Source organism: Psilocybe cubensis, chromosome 2 (assembly GCF_017499595.1).
Source record: "Psilocybe cubensis strain MGC-MH-2018 chromosome 2, whole genome shotgun sequence".
In the NCBI taxonomy this organism is placed as follows: domain Eukaryota; kingdom Fungi; phylum Basidiomycota; class Agaricomycetes; order Agaricales; family Agrocybaceae; genus Psilocybe; species Psilocybe cubensis.
Genome location: NC_063000.1, coordinates 3,877,009 through 3,894,617, shown reverse-complemented (window position 1 = coordinate 3,894,617; position 17,609 = coordinate 3,877,009). Strand labels below are relative to the sequence as shown.

At 45.5% G+C, this 17,609-nt stretch overlaps 6 protein-coding genes across 6 annotated transcripts; 2 read left to right on the top strand and 4 right to left on the bottom strand.

Moving 5' to 3' along the window:
* Nucleotides 1–63: 63 nt before the first annotated feature.
* Nucleotides 64–4,936, bottom strand: JR316_0002758 (Putative D-/L-hydantoinase subunit A; the record flags this gene model as incomplete). Its single annotated transcript, XM_047888545.1, has 29 exons — nt 64–139; nt 199–271; nt 329–352; nt 435–480; nt 552–749; nt 804–888; nt 953–1,143; nt 1,205–1,247; nt 1,300–1,321; nt 1,377–1,406; nt 1,460–1,503; nt 1,559–1,606; nt 1,664–1,781; nt 1,843–1,963; nt 2,020–2,054; nt 2,119–2,356; nt 2,416–2,623; nt 2,681–2,787; nt 2,838–2,999; nt 3,066–3,171; nt 3,223–3,241; nt 3,294–3,525; nt 3,577–3,716; nt 3,770–3,868; nt 3,919–4,019; nt 4,070–4,143; nt 4,193–4,288; nt 4,339–4,535; nt 4,864–4,936. 29 exons carry the CDS (start codon nt 4,934–4,936, stop codon nt 64–66), a joined length of 3,006 nt encoding a protein of 1,001 aa, XP_047753468.1.
* A 458-nt stretch (nt 4,937–5,394) lies between these two features.
* JR316_0002757 (Metacaspase-1) lies at nt 5,395–7,760 on the top strand (the record flags this gene model as incomplete). Its single annotated transcript, XM_047888544.1, has 5 exons — nt 5,395–5,420; nt 5,653–6,079; nt 6,128–6,459; nt 6,513–7,381; nt 7,441–7,760. 5 exons carry the CDS (start codon nt 5,395–5,397, stop codon nt 7,758–7,760), a joined length of 1,974 nt encoding a protein of 657 aa, XP_047753467.1.
* Nucleotides 7,761–7,932: 172 nt separating this feature from the next.
* Nucleotides 7,933–8,641, bottom strand: JR316_0002756 (uncharacterized protein; the record flags this gene model as incomplete). Its single annotated transcript, XM_047888543.1, has 4 exons — nt 7,933–8,029; nt 8,088–8,264; nt 8,325–8,442; nt 8,578–8,641. 4 exons carry the CDS (start codon nt 8,639–8,641, stop codon nt 7,933–7,935), a joined length of 456 nt encoding a protein of 151 aa, XP_047753466.1.
* A 1,096-nt stretch (nt 8,642–9,737) lies between these two features.
* JR316_0002755 (uncharacterized protein) lies at nt 9,738–12,045 on the bottom strand (the record flags this gene model as incomplete). Its single annotated transcript, XM_047888542.1, has 4 exons — nt 9,738–9,844; nt 9,900–10,092; nt 10,149–11,966; nt 12,016–12,045. The coding sequence occupies 4 exons, from the start codon at nt 12,043–12,045 to the stop codon at nt 9,738–9,740; spliced, it is 2,148 nt and encodes a 715-aa protein (XP_047753465.1).
* A 777-nt stretch (nt 12,046–12,822) lies between these two features.
* Nucleotides 12,823–14,756, top strand: JR316_0002754 (Aspyridones efflux protein apdF; the record flags this gene model as incomplete). Its single annotated transcript, XM_047888541.1, has 10 exons — nt 12,823–13,008; nt 13,059–13,146; nt 13,198–13,308; nt 13,361–13,455; nt 13,507–13,718; nt 13,777–13,930; nt 13,992–14,282; nt 14,341–14,386; nt 14,443–14,607; nt 14,674–14,756. The coding sequence occupies 10 exons, from the start codon at nt 12,823–12,825 to the stop codon at nt 14,754–14,756; spliced, it is 1,431 nt and encodes a 476-aa protein (XP_047753464.1).
* Nucleotides 14,757–15,285: 529 nt separating this feature from the next.
* Nucleotides 15,286–16,782, bottom strand: JR316_0002753 (uncharacterized protein; the record flags this gene model as incomplete). Its single annotated transcript, XM_047888540.1, has 1 exon — nt 15,286–16,782. The coding sequence occupies one exon, from the start codon at nt 16,780–16,782 to the stop codon at nt 15,286–15,288; it is 1,497 nt and encodes a 498-aa protein (XP_047753463.1).
* Nucleotides 16,783–17,609: the final 827 nt, after the last annotated feature.

Genomic DNA, 17,609 nt, shown 5'->3' with positions numbered 1-17,609 from the left:
CACAGAAAATGTATATGCAGTGTAACAATTGGACGTTCCACTGTTGCTTTCTTCACCCGGTTCTCATTGACCTCTGTATTCTTCAATGACAGACTTGGGCTCGATGTAATCTCCCAGAGGCTCGAAAGTATGATCCAAACTATTGGAATAAAGATTGTCAGCTCAAATCAGCTTGTATATTCTGGCAGTGAGACACACCCAAAGGCCGTGGGGCCGCCCACAACTAGGCCCCTTTCAGATCGCCAAAGCGGGTGGCCTGCCATAGCAATAACTGGACAACACGGACGGGATTAGACTGGGAAATACGGACACGAGAGATATGACGTGCCTGTAACCCGAAGCCCATACGCATCTATCAAGTTAATGGGTAAGCCTCGACAAAGATACAAATTAATACGGAAACTCGCATTCAGGTGTTCCAAGGTGCGATCCACTCTGGGAGTCGAGCACTGTGATCAAGTCCGGGACGCTCACCACGATCTAGACCCGCGCCAATCATGTACAAGTTTTGTCAGCATATCTTGCAACAATAGTTAAAGAAGCAAAATAACCTTTCGGGTCCCATCTGGTCTCTCCAAGTACGCACACAAATTCTCATTCTGGAAGGGTATAATCATAACATCCTCAGGGCCTTCCATCGTCTCTTCTGCGGTTTTGGATATCTGGTTTTGCTGGATAACGTCTTCGATTTCGTCATCTCGAAGGCGTGCAATGCGCACTTGACCCCATGTAAAACCTGCTCGGACCTCCTAAGAAACATCGGATGTTAGCTAGACACACCTCGTTTACGCCGAGAAGCCTACCCTCGTCACTTCAATGATCTTGCCAATAAACAAGCATTTCCCGTTCTGGAGCTTCATAATGGCGTCCACAATCCCGCTCATGTCACTTTAAGGTTCCGAACATGAGCATGGTCTACATAAAGGGACACCGTAAAATTATGTAGACGTACTTAGTCTGCCTGCAAATTGCAATCGCTCTTCCAATCCGCCATGCTTGGCTTTGGCTTCTGTTAACACCAAAGTCCCGTGCATCGCGTAGTGCACATGGAGGAGGGCAAAGTGCCGCCGAGGACCCCATTTCAGCTGTGACAACCCTCATGATGGATTCCACGAAATGGTCGTTCTTGACCTTTGATAATATCTGATGTTGAGGTGTTAGTTCACAGAATCAGTAACTTTCAAAACATTTATTGGCTACGAACAACGGCGTTCCCATCTCCGTCGTACAGAGAGCACGGTACTAGTCTTCAAGTAGCCATAAGCATAGGACACAAAGTGGGACTACATTTAAACTTACGAGTTTGGTCTGTTATATACCGCTAAACAACCATGATGGTGAGCCAGATAGGCAGATGATGGAGCTTGCTAACAAACCTGGAAGAACTTGGTCTAGCATTGGATATGCTTTGGTACAGGTTAGTTAGGGTAATTGCTGTATGATCTATTGGTGCGCTCACCTCGTCCCATAAGATCGCCATCCAAGGCCGGGATATGATATATACTTAAGTCCCAAGTTAATTATTTTCAAGTACCAGAGACATGGGAAAGGGGCGTACTTTGACATCAACAGTGACTGCATTCCGTTCCCTCCACCAATTTCATCGCTTTACATAAAGATATTCGTCAATGCGGAAAGTACTCCATAAATGGAAATGTGGTACCAAAGTGTCGCCGTAAAATTTGTGATACCACAATATTTCGCCAACTCCAGACCGCCTACACGCAGGTGTTCTCCTCCCTTGATTCGTTCAAATCCCACTGAAGGTGAGCCCATAAAGCCTGACCGCCAATATGCGGGAATATGTAAGGGCTCGTGATTTGATTGCAAGTGGTTACTCACCTCCTCGAACAATTATATCGTCATCATTGAGCGCGGTGTGATCTATGATTTTAATAGTACCTCCATCTCGGAGAGCTTGGCGGCACATCAGATATATAGGGTATGGGGAACCTCCTCCACCCTTTATAATTGTGTTTAATACATTTATCAACAGTGCAAGGTCTTGAAACGACGTACCGTCCCAAGGACCCCACATCCTTCCATAATAAAAACTTGTTAACGAAGTGCACGTTAGATTTTATATGTTAGAGATTCTGTGAGCACCATAGCACACACATAGATCAGTTTCCGAGAGTATCCATTTGTTGTCCACAATCTTCGGTTTATATGTAGTATAATCGACCTTTTCTTGAATAATAGGGGTGTTAATGATAGCTTCGTTGTCACCATCATTGTCATCACAATCTTCGCCGTGCTCTTCGGATGCGTCCAGTGATGAAGACAGAACTTGCTCGTCATCTTTAAGCTCGCCAACAGCTCTAACAATAATCCTTGTGGCCTGGTTAGTGACATACTGACATGAAAAAAAAATGAGCAAGTACATAGAAAGGCTGGCTTAAATCTGGGACCAACCTGGATAGGGAGTACATTTACATCCACAATTCTCGAACTCTCTGAGTCGGCGCCCATGTCGACGGCTCTCCCAATTGCCTGGCGCTTGATACGGTCGACGGCCTCGGAGAGACTTTTCCCGCTGAGTATCTCAATGGTGTCCACTTCTCCGGAGACATTGGCGATCGCTGCTCCGACTGCATTCGCGACTTCGTGGTGTTGAGGAATTCTAAAAAAAGTGATGTCTACATTTGCGAAAATGATTGCTATTGATCCCTTGGCTTACATTATATTCCTGACACCTTTGAGAGCGCTGGGCGCAATAATGGATCCCCCTCCAACTAACAGAACATCACAATCCTCTGCATTGGTCTTCATACGGTCAATGACTGTCTAGACAGCCTGGTCAGTTTTTTCTTTGTCCCCCGCATACCAGAACATACCTCTAAAGTCCGTGTCATCGCTTTGATAGCTTTCTGAACTGTCTCCCCATCCACATTCGCAACCAAGGTTCGATCTCCAATGTTTAGTTCCGGGGAATGGGCGGCCATGATGTCAGTCGCTGTTACCTGGCTTCCACCGAATATTAGACTGTCTCTTGTCAGCTACCAATGGGCCAACATCAGAAGTCAGCGAACGATGTTTTGTGAAACGAACTTGACTAGGCTCACGTAATGCCCAACAGAATCTGGTCCGACGGTGACTTTGCCATCTTGATCTGTCCGAATTCTAGAGCCGCCTCCGAGTCCAATGGAATGGACGTCTGGCATCGTGAAGCTTCCGGGAAAATAAACACAAAAATAAAATATATTAAAAAAAGTTGCTTACTTTGTCCTCACACCAGCGACTGTAAGTATACTCGTGAATACGTAAATCTAAAAGCATCATTGGAAATTTACCTTCAATGAAAGCTGCTGCTTGTCTAGGGAACCCGCTTGGGAGCAGTACCCCGACGTCAGTGGTAGTCCCGCCCACATCAACCACAATCATACTCTTTCCCGGTCCCTCTTTGCTCTTTAAATCTATGCCAGCAAGGTATGATGCCCCTCGCATTGAATTGGTTGCCCCAGACGAAAATGTTTTGATTGGTAAACGAGCCGCCTCTGCTGCCGAAGTCAATGTCCCATCGTTCTAGGCAAATTAGGTGTTAGGTACGATAAGGAGAAGCCCAGAAACACAGACTTGTGTTAGGTACAAGGGGCACTTGAGACCGAGCCTCTTCATCGCGCGCTTATAGCTCCGTATCGTACGCTGTGCAAATGTCAAGACTGACGCGTTGAGGATGGACGCGTTCTCTCTTTCGATAAGCCCTACATGACCCACTGTGATTGGCGGGTTATAAACAGCATAAATCAACTATAAAACAATCACTTGCCGTCTCGCGAGCAAACGATGTTGACGCCGTCACCTAGTTCTCTTCGTAGAATGTCTCTAGCTTTGTACTCCTGAGAACCTTGAACATCAAGAGGGGAGTCTGTCTCTAATTTAGGGAAATAGAATAGATGACAGTAGGTTATGACCCACAAATTCCAACCAAAACAATATTCTTTATTCCTTTCTGTTTGATGATTGCGGCCTGTTGGACGACCTCTTCCTCGCGAACGTCGTTAATTGTCCTTCCGTCACTATATCGAGGTCGTAAGATAATGATTGAATGATTTTTTAAATTGTTTACATTTGTAAGCCTCCGTTTATGATGGAAGTATACCCGTTTAAAAGTGCCTTCAGGTCTGGAGGAAAGTCTATGAACTAAATGAAAATTCAGGATGGATGCTGCAGGGCCTGTGGTAGCACTGACAGAAGGACATTCACCCGTGTACGGCGCAGCTAGGCGTAAAACCGCTACTTTGTTTAGCCTAGATGAATCTAGTTGTACAACGGCGTTAATAAAATGCTAATATTCCACTAAGTTCACCGATGCACCGAGACAGCAATATCGCTCACCGTTGTTCCGATCGTCAAACTCAGAATTGATTCACTCCCAGGGTCGATTCCAGATTGGTCTAAAACTCTTTTGACAGCCAATTCGATCCCTGTGGTAACATCTGGGGTAGTGGCGTGTTTAAAAGACGCGACAACCCCTCTTGAAGACGGGTCGCCTGACTTTGCTACGTCGATAATAACTCCGTCGGTATTGGTACCTTTGAACAGGTCAGTGGCAAAGATATCTTATAGAAAGCTGGTTTACCTCCAACGTCTACACCTATGCGATATCGGGTAACTGTTTTGACCATAACGAGGACAGTAGAGTAAGATAAGAGGATAAGCAGGATCAAGCTTGGGAAAAAAATAGGAAACAGTGGCTGTAAATATACTTACTTGCGGGCCGATCAGATTAGTTGTGTAGACTTTATTCAACAATCTGACATAGGACACTTAGGTTTTTGCCTCAAATATACTACTACCATATCTGAGGAACGGACGAAAGAGTCAGCTTGTGATACGTTTCGAATCGTTCGGAACCCGTACCAATGATCATGAAGGCAATTTCTGCCGGAGGAACATTGCTGGCACCATTTAAAACTTCAGACGAATTTGACATGCATTCATTTCTAGTTCAAACATGTAAGTTGCAGAAAGGATAGTGAGAATAATTTCTCTTACATAGACAGAGTCTCAGACTTGCATCACAATGCCAGTTGTCGGAAAAGAACAAGAGAAGTGTCGCGTACAATTACTGTAACATAGGGTGCGGAGTGTAAACTTTTTGCACTCCGTCCTATACCCATATGTCGTCGACACGACGACACCGTCGATACGAAGTACGTCCAACGCCAAATGACAAATTGCGGCAAACGACAATACAAGCTCGCCCAACTCCTCCCGCAGTCGCATTAAATTCAATGTGCTACGAACTGAACATGAACCCATATGCATCGCCTCCGCGAATTGAAGGCACCGAAACCGAGAGCATAGCCTTCAAAACATAAAAGGGTCGCCTCCATGTTCTCTTCCTTCTGCACCTCGTCCAAGCTGTCATCAAAATTTCACAAAAACGACATGTCAGTCGAGGACCAAATGAAACTGTGAGTGTGCACTAACGCTCGATGGGACGTAACTAACATATCTTAAAAAACCTAGAAAACATGGAGACTCTAACATTGTGACAAGGTCCGTAAAGTAGGGCATCTGTAGGCAGAAGCTTTGTTAAGGACTGTGTCTAGCAGCTCATCTAGCGAGGTTGAGGGTCCCGTTGAATCAGTTGATCAGTACGTCAAGTCCGACCCCTGTCCCAGTCGATTTTTTACAAAGTCATAGTTCACCTCGGATATTTGCCTTCATCATTGGTATAAACCAATATTCAGATCCCCAAATTGAGGATCTACGTGGCTCGGTGCGCGATGCAAAAGCAGTCCGCAAATTCCTCAAGAACAAGCTGGGGGTTAACGACCGCAACATCCGTATGCTGAGCGACCTCGAAGCTACTCGGGAGAACATCATACAAGCCTTTGTTGCTTTGCAGACCAATCGCGATATACGAAGAGGAGACGCCATTCTGATATACTATGCTGGCCACGGACAGGAGGTCGAGGTGCCAGATGATTGGCCAACGGAGGATGGTTGGAACATCGTGCAAAGTATTGTTCCTTGCGATTTTACCAGTAATGGGAACGTCCATGTTATTCCGGACAGGACAATCGGACGTCTCCTCCGCAACATCATGATCGAGAAAGGCGATAATATTGTAAGAGGTTATTCAATACTCCCTATTCTTCTCTAATCTATTTCCCAGACTGTGATCTTTGATTGCTGTAATGCCGGCTCTGGGACGCGAAGTTTGGATTCACCTGTGTCAGTGAGAAGTGCAATGTTAAAAAACTATGCATTGCCCGCTGGCCTCGATGATGATATTATTGACATGCATCAACAACGAGCTGCGGTCCAGCATGTCTCCGGAAGCCTTGCGTCTCATGTCTTTCTCGCTGCGTGCAGCGCGTCGGAACGTGCTATCGAGATTAATGGCCGAGGTCAATTCACGAGAGCACTTCTCAAAGTTCTCAACTCCGTCCCGATCTCTGAAATCAGCTACGTCGATCTCATGGATCGTCTGGAGCAGCTCGTTTTGTAAGTGATAACTTTTGGGCGTGTCTTCTATGATCCTGATTTTTTTCCATTAGCCAGAACCCTCAGCTTGAAGGTGTCAACAGACACCGCATACTGTTCAACGGGAAAGTCCTATCCCCAACCAGGAACGTGTTCAAAGTTGATCTCAATCCCAATGCACAGTACGTTCTCCGTGCAGGTGCCGCGCATGGGGTCTCGCCAAAAGCAGAGTTCACCCTGTACGCGGATGCTAAGGCGCTCAGTAATCAAGAACCTTGTGGTGTTTCCACCGTCCTTGATGTCGGACCATTTCAGTCGACATTATCACAACCCATAAACCCAACACGTGCCCTAGGACAGTCACCAATTGCGGTTCAAAGCAAATCAGGCGTCCAGGAACAGCTCAGAGTCCATGTTCCCGAAGAAGCTCTGCTACAGATCTTCAACGAAGCCTCCCTAGTGCAGACCCGTGAGCCCCTTGCTGGCCACCAAATTAGATTTAGCCTGGCGGACAAATTAATCGCAGACATAGAGGCCAGACGGCAAGGGGATGACATCGCCTTTTACCACCTTGATGAGCGAGTCACCGCCCACGGCCTCACACGATGCATCCACACAGCCAATTCAGATCCTGCCAGCCTATGCCGAATACTTCAGGGCGCAGCGACGTACTACTATCATCTGAATCGATCTTACCTTACCAGTGACAACCTGCGCAAATCTCTTCGATTCGAGTTCTTTAAACTGCAACCGTCATGGCAGCATGACGAGGACGGTGCATTAGGATGGATGCCGATGGGTGAAAATCTTATCAAGGATGGCATAATCACCCTTGAGATTGATGACGCCGTCGAAAACTTGTATGGGATCAGGGTTACTAATTACAGCGGCACAAACTTGTACCCAAACATATTTTACTTTGATAACAGTGAGCTCAGTATTGGTGAGGAAGCCCTATTTGTTTCGCGCATCTATATTTTCTGATGTGACTCTGTCATTCAGAATCATACTATTCGACCACTACAGAAAACCACTTCCTGGCGGATTCACCTCTACCTAAAGAGGGTGGTCAGATCAATATAGGTTTTGGGAATGGCGGTGCAAATCCCATCGAATACTTCATTCCTGATGGCCACGACGTTGACGTCGGGTTTTTAAAATTCTTTTTCTCGACTTCACCAATTGACCTATCGCCGATCGCTCAGTCGTCCCCTTTCAAGATACTTCGCGACACCGAAACAAGCTTACCGTACACCGACCCCAATAAATCAGACGCTTGGTGTTCTGTCCTCATTCCCATCGTCCAGAAAAGAATCTCTTGATCAACGTGAACCGCATCGTGTATTTGACTTGAAAATGTAACGTAAAATCAAATGTAACTAATGCCTATCATCCTATTCCTATTGACTTGCACTATATCTCTCCCCACAAGTGAAATAAACTGATCTGTCCGTGAAAAAGTGTCCTTATAAGCAATTGCCCCGTTGACATTCTTTACTTGCAGTTGGCGACAACCTGCTGCCCGGAGGTGGTGGTGCCAGCGATAGCCGAGGTGGCGGATGCAATAGCACTGTCGACGTTAGGGTCGCTCCTAGAGACACTGGTCAGTTCGGCCCTCAATTAATCATGCATCCACAGAAGATATTTACGAGGTTGTAGATCCAAGTGCGGTCGTGGCAGCATTGAGGCCGTCTGCGACTTGCTGACGCGCTGCAGCGGGCGCCAGTTGTCCGGTGATGAGAGCCTTCGCGATCGTTCCTACTCCGGCCTGGGCACTTGAGACTCCTTGTGCAGCCGTCTGCAGCTGTGCAGTAGTTTCGGCGTCACTTGAGATAATTGCGTGTTACCCAAATGAGGGTGGGTTCTATTGATGTTGTGGTACTCACCCCTGAGCAGCAGTCATTGCTTTTTTGATAGCAGAGGCCGACTTAGCGAGTCCAGCAACGGTCTTGAGGCGTGCAATGTTGCATTGGAGATTACCAATCTGGCGTTTGCTTTGTTCGCCTGATAAATTTGTTATCAGTCGTCATGATATCTTTCTGTGATCATGAAGATGAGACCCACCGAGTGGCGCTGGAAACGTGCAATTGGGGACCGAGTCAGTTCCTATTCAAATTGATGCTTTGCGAGTTTCCTCACCAGCCATGACGCAGGACATGAGCAAAGCAAAAGCAAGGGTGAAGAAGCAGAAGAATCGGGCCATTGCAATAACACTTATGAAAAAGTTATGAAAAAGAGAAGAAAGTGAATAGTGCAGAAGGAAATAGAAGAGACACCAGGTCTGAAAGGAAGAAAGCGAAGGACGAAGTGATGAAGATGGTAAAGCAAATTGCCCTCTCTTTTATGCCCTCCTCTAAGATCAGAGGTATGAACTCATTCGCCCAAAATAACGGTTAGTATACATCAAGTAGGAATGGAAGGGAAGGTCGGCTGACATACTCTAATATTGCCCTTAGACGACAGTAGCAACGTATATCAGATCGCTATGTTGGGTTCATTTGTCACCCTCATATCTCACGCTGATTGGCCAGGAATCAGTCAGGATCCCCCTGTGTAGTAACTATGCACAGCATTTGCTTGAAGAGAAGCCATTGATTTGCATCCGATGCTTCTTTGTCAAGAACGCCACTATCGCATAGTATCGCATTAGTGCATCATGTCGCTCGGATACCTTGATTTATTCGCTTGGTGAAGATGTAAATTTTCAACGGTAATTCTTCTCTAGGGTTATCTTGCGGCTAACTATGATTCACAAGTTGCTGTGTCCTGTTCAATGCCTTTATAAGACAGATTATTTTTAGATACCAAGAGCACCGTTCACCGTGCCTTGAAGGGATCGGCATTCTAAGTATATAGCGCTGACCCGTAGACACTGAGTTCACCACAAGCGCCCATTCGCACTGTCACTTACGTTGGCGAGGCATAATATGTATCTTGAACGACATTTATGCACTAGGCGTGAGTGAACAACATTCCCGTAGTTGGTCGTATCTTGAAGGATAATTCGATATGCCATCTGCCAATAACGGGTGGGGCATGAGAACCTACACCGAGTACCGAAGGCACCCATAATATGCTACATAAATTTCCAGCATACATCTAACCCCCAGGACATCAGCGACATGGACTCAATTAGCTTCTGCATCTGACTGCATGGAGAACAAATTCTTGGATTGAGATTTGGTTACCCGTGAAGTGGCAACAATTCAATAAATAGGTATAATCTTACTTGATAATTTAACTCGCTCAAATTAAGAAAGTCGCTGCTTGGGTCTTTTGATTAATATGCCAAACACTCGTCAAGAAAATCGATGTGATGGCCAGGGCGTATCAGACTGAGGGATAATTATACCCTCAAGTTCTCCAAATATTATCTTTTCCACCGCCTTGGTCGACGCACGAATATCTAAAGAGGTGGAAAGTATTTAGTCACGTTAATTAAGTGCTATTCACCAACGTACCATTGAAGCTTGAAATATAAGTCAACGATTTAGGAAATAAGGTCAACCACCGGAAATCATCATGTGAAGCATTGAATTTGGATTCCCATTGCTCTAGAGCGAGTTTGGCCAAATCACTAAGATGCGAATCGCTGGTTGAAGATCCTGCAAATACGGTAGATATTCGATGAAGGGTCTTATGGATTCCCGATACCTGGAACCAATGTGTTGGCATGGACATGAACAGTATAAAGCAGATGTTTAACTCACGTATATTTCGTTGGCGTTGTTAATGTTGACTTCTCTGACAGACGAAAGGAGGAAAGACGCTTGCCTTCGAAGTCTAGACGAGGGTTTGCGTCTGGAATATAAAGTCAATTCAGGGAGACAGCCGATGATAGATTTTCGTAGCTCTCTTAGTTTGAGTGATGATGCGGTGTCCGACCATTGTTGCAAAATTTTCTGTTGATCGGATGCGATATGATCGTCGGGGAAGTGAATGTGTAAAGCTGGAATGCTGTAGCTTGAATTATCGACAAACTCGGTGTGCTGTTTCTCGCATCGGTTGGCAGCAAGAGTGCGACACAGCTCAGAACATTGCTCAGACAATAATTCATCTGCGAAAAAAGAACAGCTTCGAAGATTGGGAATAATTTGCGTTCCGGCATGCGCAATGCTTTGAAGGTCGCTCGCATGCTGCATGTCCGTGGTCAAGTGGGTTAGAAATGGAAGTTGCCGCAGCAACGCAATTAGGCCTCCGGAGTTGCTGGTGGACAGGGAGCGTATGTAAAGCTTTTTCAACGGGCGCGGTCGTGGTCCACGTGTTATGAGAGCAAAAATTGGTTCAGACGGATACCTTTTGGTACTGGATGGAACACGTTCAGAATCAAACAACAATTCTTCAAGTACGGGAAGAACCAATTGGTCTAACAGGTGCCAATGATGGGTTTCCGACGATTGGGAACGTAACATCAAGGTGGTAAGAGAAGTCAAGGTGACGAAGGGACTTGGCAATGAAACATGAAATCCATAGGCTGCACGTAACGACAGGGTCTTGAACGTTGAGAGCTGTGAAGAGTTGAACAAAAGGTTGAGTTGCTCTGGATGACCTTCTTCTTGTTCATATCTGACTAGCTGGTGGAAAGGAAGGTTTAACATTTTTGATTTCACATGAAATAGTGAAACTTCTCGTAGACGTGGCGAATCATGAAAAATGTCAATGGGAAAAGCCGAGATCGGGGATATGAAGTACCACCCTCGAATGACCAGTGTCTCTAACATTGGGAGTCGGCCTTTGATTGCGTCAAATATTGATAGCTCCAGGGAAGAAATTTCAATCGTTAGTGATTTCCATCTCGAGGAATGTTCGATGAGCATGTTGACAGCAGGATGAGAGCCGTCTGACGCCATATAATCAGGACCATAGAAGGAGAGTTCCAGTGGCGCAGCACCGGTCCTGGATATGATTGCGGATAGGAAGGCCAGAAATTGGGGTTTGGTGGTGAAAAGCCTCTCTATCGGAATAGTAGGTATGCGTGTCCAGAGATCAGGCGTATTCAATGCAATCTTTCTCCAGACAGACGAAACCTGGGCAATTCCGTATGGCACGCTCGACATGCAGTGCCATGCCATCCTTTCTGGTTCCGCTTCGATGGCATGTATGAAGATTAGTTGCAAAATCATTTCAGGAGGCAGCCGCCTTATCGGCGAGATGATGGCTTTATGCTCGGACATAAATTTCTTTGTTTCGTTATATCTGAACAACGTAAGTTTCCTCCAGGTTTTCTTCACCTTCAGCTGTTCCAAGTAGTGTTCCATTTCGACCTCTGAATGGTGGATGAAGTCTTTGATAACCCTAACTTCAGATTCGTTAGGTACATGGTTGGACCACAGCAGATGGGGTGTTGGAGACTCGGTGGGCCTTTTCCCTGATAGATGAATGGCAACATGAAAGAACGCAACTTTCGATTTTTCTGCAGCTACCCTCTGAGTCTTTTGGAAATTTCTCTTCCATTTTCTGGCCTTTCCTCCAATATCCAGTCCTTCAGAGACAAGTTCAGCCAAATGGAAGATGTTTCCACATACAAACTTTAAAACAAATGTCAGAAACAGAAGACTGCCCAACGTCGACACATACCTGGATAGGAGTCAGCAGGAAACTCTTCATCGCAGTTTTTCAGCCAGGGCTGGGGGTGATTTCGGTACAAGAGGAGAAAGATTTCCATCCTTAAAAGCGACCAGAACGCCCATCATGAAGCGATACAGCCTTCAAAGACTTGAGCGTGATACTGATGGATTCACACAAGTTGTCAACTCAGTTAACTCGCGTCGTGTTGACTGCGTGAGTTACAAAGTCATATTTTCCATATTTTTACGCGGATCACTCGCGGCATGTTCAACCACATGGTGTTGGTAGACACATACACGGGTGATGAATTTCATGAAGCACAACATAAAATTCGAAGACGCAAAAAAGTACCGATGAGCATTTACGAAACTCGAGCTTTGAAAACAAAAAATCTAACAGCATTCCTAAAACTATTTTCTTCTCAAATTGGAGGGTATGTTGATCGTTCGGTTACGCTAAAATTTCAACGCCAACGCTATGAGTAACTCTGGTGCTTCTTTTTATGTTTTCTACTTTTATGCGACCGAGAACTGTGTAAAGCTCAAACGTTGAACTCTTAAACATGTATACCAACCATAGCGACGAAACAGTGCCATACTCTCTCTCAATAGCAGCGCTAAGGACATTAAATCTCGATGAGTGAGTCTCTTCGTGGAAGTAAATATACCAAGAGTATTGCCATCACGAATCTAGTGTAGTTGGCTGAATGGCACACAAGAGGTTGGGTACCATGTATGCTCATTCTAATCTGTCATTCATAATACTTCGCATATTTATATAGACTGTATGTTAAAATGAGTACCACCTTTTCCCGTCATGTCCACGTCCGTAAATTACTCAAGCTCTTCCAGAGACTTCTTGGCCAATCACACGAAAGAGAAACTGGAGAAAAGCCAACATACGTGCTCGAAATGTCTAGCTACAAACGTGCTGGAGGTCGAGGTGGAGACTAGTCCTGGGGAGCCTTCAGAATTGGACATGGGCCTAGCTCCTGTGGATAACGTGAGTTCTAAAATACTAGTATGCTGCGTTTTATGACGTATGGTATAAAGGGGCGACAAGCATGGATATTTGTATTCTCAGCATGCATTTTTGATTCATTCATCTGGGGGTGGAATAATACTTACGGACTTTTTCAAGGTGTGCCAGATTCCATTCATTCTGCGATGGTACGCTCAATCTAGCGGTCAGAATACTACGCTACGCATCCCCCTTTTGATGCCGCTTCTTCTGGTGAAATATCAATTATTGGCACGACTTCTGTCGCGATTCAATACATTGAAGTGATATTAATCATTGCTCGTATGCCAAAATTCATCGAATGCCAACTCATTAACTAATTTAGCCATGTTAGTATTCCAAAGATACCCAGAGCTTCCTAAGCCGTCAATGTGGGCATCTCTAGCGATGTGCGTCGGCGCCTTGATTTTGTCAAGTTTTGCTACCAAGGTACTCCGCTACAGAATGTTACCAAGAAATTTTACGAGAAAAAAATATTAGGTGTGGCAGTTGATCATACTCCAAGGCATCGTCTTCGGTATTGGAGCGGGGGTGTTTTACGCGCCCATTCTGATATGGCTGTCAGACTGGTTCGTCGAACGTCGAGGACTTGCAGGTGGAATTATTTTTGGTGGCTCAGGCGTGGGAGGCTTTGTTCTTCCTATAGCCATGGGTTATCTTTTAAAAAACGTTGGATTTGGATGGGCAATCCGGTGCGTTTGACCACAGTACATTGAAAGTATTGTTTCGCTAAAGTTTCTCTATTTATAGAACTTTTGGACTTGTATTGGGCGTCTGTGGCGGTATCGCACTTCTTGGAGTCAATCCACGATTACCTCTGCGCAAGCCTATAACATATCTTCATAGAAAGCCGTGGTTTCCAAAAGATTTGTCTCCCTTTAGAAATCCTGTATTTCTGTGCATGGTGAGGCTACTTGAGCCATTGATTTGAATCTTTTAAAATTAATGCACTTTAATTCATCTAGATGGTTATCAATTCTGTGCAAGCTCTAGGGTTCTATCCTGTCAGCATATTTCTCACAACATACACATCGTATCTCTCAGCTGGAACCTTCACTTCGACCGTAACACTTGCACTTTTCAATGCTGCGTCCGTTATCTGCTATGTGCTCTTTGGCCGAATCTGCGATTCATTCCCGTACTCGTACGTAATTTTTACAAGTGGGTTTGTCAGTGCATTGGCTGCTCTGCTACTTTGGGGATATGCGTCCACACTCGGTATTATTTTTGCCTTTACGGTGGTATTTGGTGGTTTTGTACGTATCCACGCTTGCCATTTTTTACCCATGTGCTCTAACACGCTTATTGTGTCAGAACGGCGGATTTCCTGGAACATGGCCTGCCGCTGCGTCAGAAATAGGTGGCAAGTAAACATCAATTTTGTGTATATAACATTACTTACCATTTGTTTATTAGGAACTCGAAATGAAGTCACAAGCTTAATGATGGGGACCTTTGCTATCGTAAAAGGCATAGGAGCTATTGTAGGACCTGCTATAGCGGCGACCCTACGCGATAGCAACAATGATTCCCCTGCTAGATATGGAGGCTTTGGTTTCTTGAGAGTTGAAATGTTTGTCGGTAAGCTTTAAATGTTACCAACCTGTACTAAATTTGGCAGCCACTTACTACTGACATTTTGTGTAGGTGCAATGGCGGTGGCCACAAGTATCGGTGGACTTGCTCTGTCATTTATCTCCGTATCAAAAAGAATACAAAAGTGTAGATAGATTGATGCTGTAGAGCCCATGCTCGCGAACACCGGCCAGCCGTTTATGCATACATTTTTAAAGTCCGAATAGTTTCAGAAGCGTCATAGGCGACTTACGATGTCCGCTAATGTTCCGCGTCGAACGATATTTGCTCTGACAAGTCACAAATTGCACATACAAAGTTGAAAGCGAAAATTATTGGGTGCTTAGAATAACCGTCTCGAGGACAATTTGATCATTTATGACATATGGTATGGAAGTATATTACAATCTAACTATGCTATTGATACAAGTCCAAAGTGAACGTGCAGAGTTCTTGTGTGATAGAAATTTAAAAAAGAGTGTGTACAGTGAACGATAAATGGTACCAATAACAAACGATAACTAGAAAGGCGATGTACAGTTACCATTACGTTGAAAACTCGAATTATAAAGAAAGGTCCATGAGATATAAATCGATAAAGGATTGTGGAAAAGAACAGAAAGCAAAACAAGAAATTCAGCAAGTCGTCAAGGATACTGGATCGACGTTTTGTGATGGTCCACTTCACTCTGGCCTCGTATTTTTGTTGATAGACAAAGGTGCAACGCCCGACATGGACGATTGGGAAGGATTGGACGTTGAAGATGTCAAATACGCGCTCGGCGTCATGTAATCTGTCGGAGACTGAGCCAGGACCTGCGAATTAACAACATCCCTAGCCCGCCGGGCACGTTTATGTCGCGATCCAGCCCCTCGTCCCAGAGCAGGCTTAATGGAATCTGCTCGTTCAATATGCGACACTATACTGGCGTTGCGAGTCGGCACGGCGTTCGGCACCCGACTCTGCCGTGATTGGAGAAGTTTGGCGACAAACAGAGTTTCGTCAACTTCGATTCCTCCGTTGGCCTCCTCTACCTTGTCATTTTGGGTAATGCCAAACTCAGGCGGGGTTGGTAATGTGTTCACGGTGACCGATTCCCGTATGGGTTGCGCGGGGTTGACTGCGCCTGAAGGTTTATGTGAAGGCGACTGCGGAATCGAAGGAAGCGGCATGGATGGGTATTGAAGTGTCGGGATGACGCCTTGTCTCAACGCGGCATACGATCTGGTAGTGCGCTGTGTAGAAGCAGATGCTTGAGAATAAAGGGACGCTGAGTCGTCCGAATCGCAACCTGAATCATGTACTTCAAGTGGTGCCTGCTGAACAGGACTTTTGCTTCGCAAAGAAGATCCTCTCACGGGAGGTGGGGTGGTGCGGTATTCTGGAATTTGGAGTGGCGGCAATTTTGGGACGGAGCGCGAGGTTGAAGAAGTTCCAACTACAGGGATCAGTGAGACGGCTTCAAATTGCCCATCCTGTGATGGCCTAGGAGGAGTTGACTCGGCCATTGTCACGGCATGTGTAGGTGCGACGTTTTCCCCTTCGTTGGTAAACGGAGAATGAGGACCGTCTTGGTACAGGTGACTCTCAGCGTCACTATCCGAGTGGATCTTGCTAAGTTGCCCAATGGATGGAATCCTTAGCAGTGGTGCCATGCCAGGGTCCGACAGGGACTTTCGATACACAGAATATGATGTATACTGCGCCTCATCTGCGTATTTCTCCTCAAATCCGTTCTGTTTTGATCGAGATCCAGACCGTCCCAAAGCTCGATTGCGTCGGTGACGGAGGAAAATTATTATGGCAGCCGCCAGTCCCAAAAGAAAGAGAAGGCTACCTCCAGCAATCAAAGCAACTTCACCCTGTCCCAATCCACTAGACGAACTCGATGATGTCTGTGGCGTGTTTGTTGGAAGAGAGGATATTGAAGGGGACAAAGAACCAGCAGTCTGAGTCTGAGTGCGAAATGCGATATTGGTTGATGGAGAAAGCCGTGCAGAGGAAGCGGATGTAAAAAAGATCTGTGAAGCAGAAGACGACACTACCGCAGAAGTTACGAAGGTTGAACTAGTAGAAGTACGACTTGAAGTTGAAGAATCGATTTCATCCGCAAAGTCGCTGGGATCGAACTCAAATGATGTTGGTGAAGCTGTTGCCCGAAAGCTTGAGGACAACGACATCGTCTGAGTAGGAGCGAGAGACTTAGGTCGGAGAGAGAAGAGTTGATTAGAAAAAGAGGCAGAGACGGCTAACTACCATCTTGTCGAGTATTTATGACGACCGGACCAGCCTAGTATGCCCAAATAGAATATGCCATAGCCGCAAAGTTGTACATCTTGGCGTTTTAACATAGCCTTGGAAGGTTGGAGGCTGGCAAAAATACACCGTTTCAACGCAGACTTGCAGGCAGCACGTGAGAAAAAAATGCCGCAGTAACGAGGTTGAAGGGGTACTGTTCGCGGAATCCTTCAGGTTATTTTTTGTAAGCAGAAGTACAAGGTGAGAAAGCCGCAAGAGCATCTATAAATGACAATCAGAAATCATGTTTTTTTGGTTTGCCGCCATTCCTCATACTGAGTGAGCTAATAAAAGAGTTGATAAGTCAATAGGCAAGTGTCCTTCAGAATTTATAGCCAGAGACTCGGGCGTACCGGAAGTAGGAACCGTATTTGGTTTCGATATATCACTGCATCAGTGTTTGTTCACTAGTCACTAGTCACTGCTTGTTCCTCCAAGATCACTGGAATCATCAGCGCCAACTGCGGATGATCAATTTGGAGTCAGGCCCCGTTCTCTAGTTGCCATTATATCCAGTTCTGAAGCAGCTTTGGAATTCTTGGATATGCATAATGGTTATGTCGCTACACCCAAAGTTGAGCTTAGTGTGGATGATGTTTTGCAGAAGGACACACCTTGATCATGACGATTGCGTTGAAAGAAACTGGGCCGCATAGCTTAGTCAGCAATTAAACACAGCCAAATATTCAGCACAGCATGTCCGTCTATG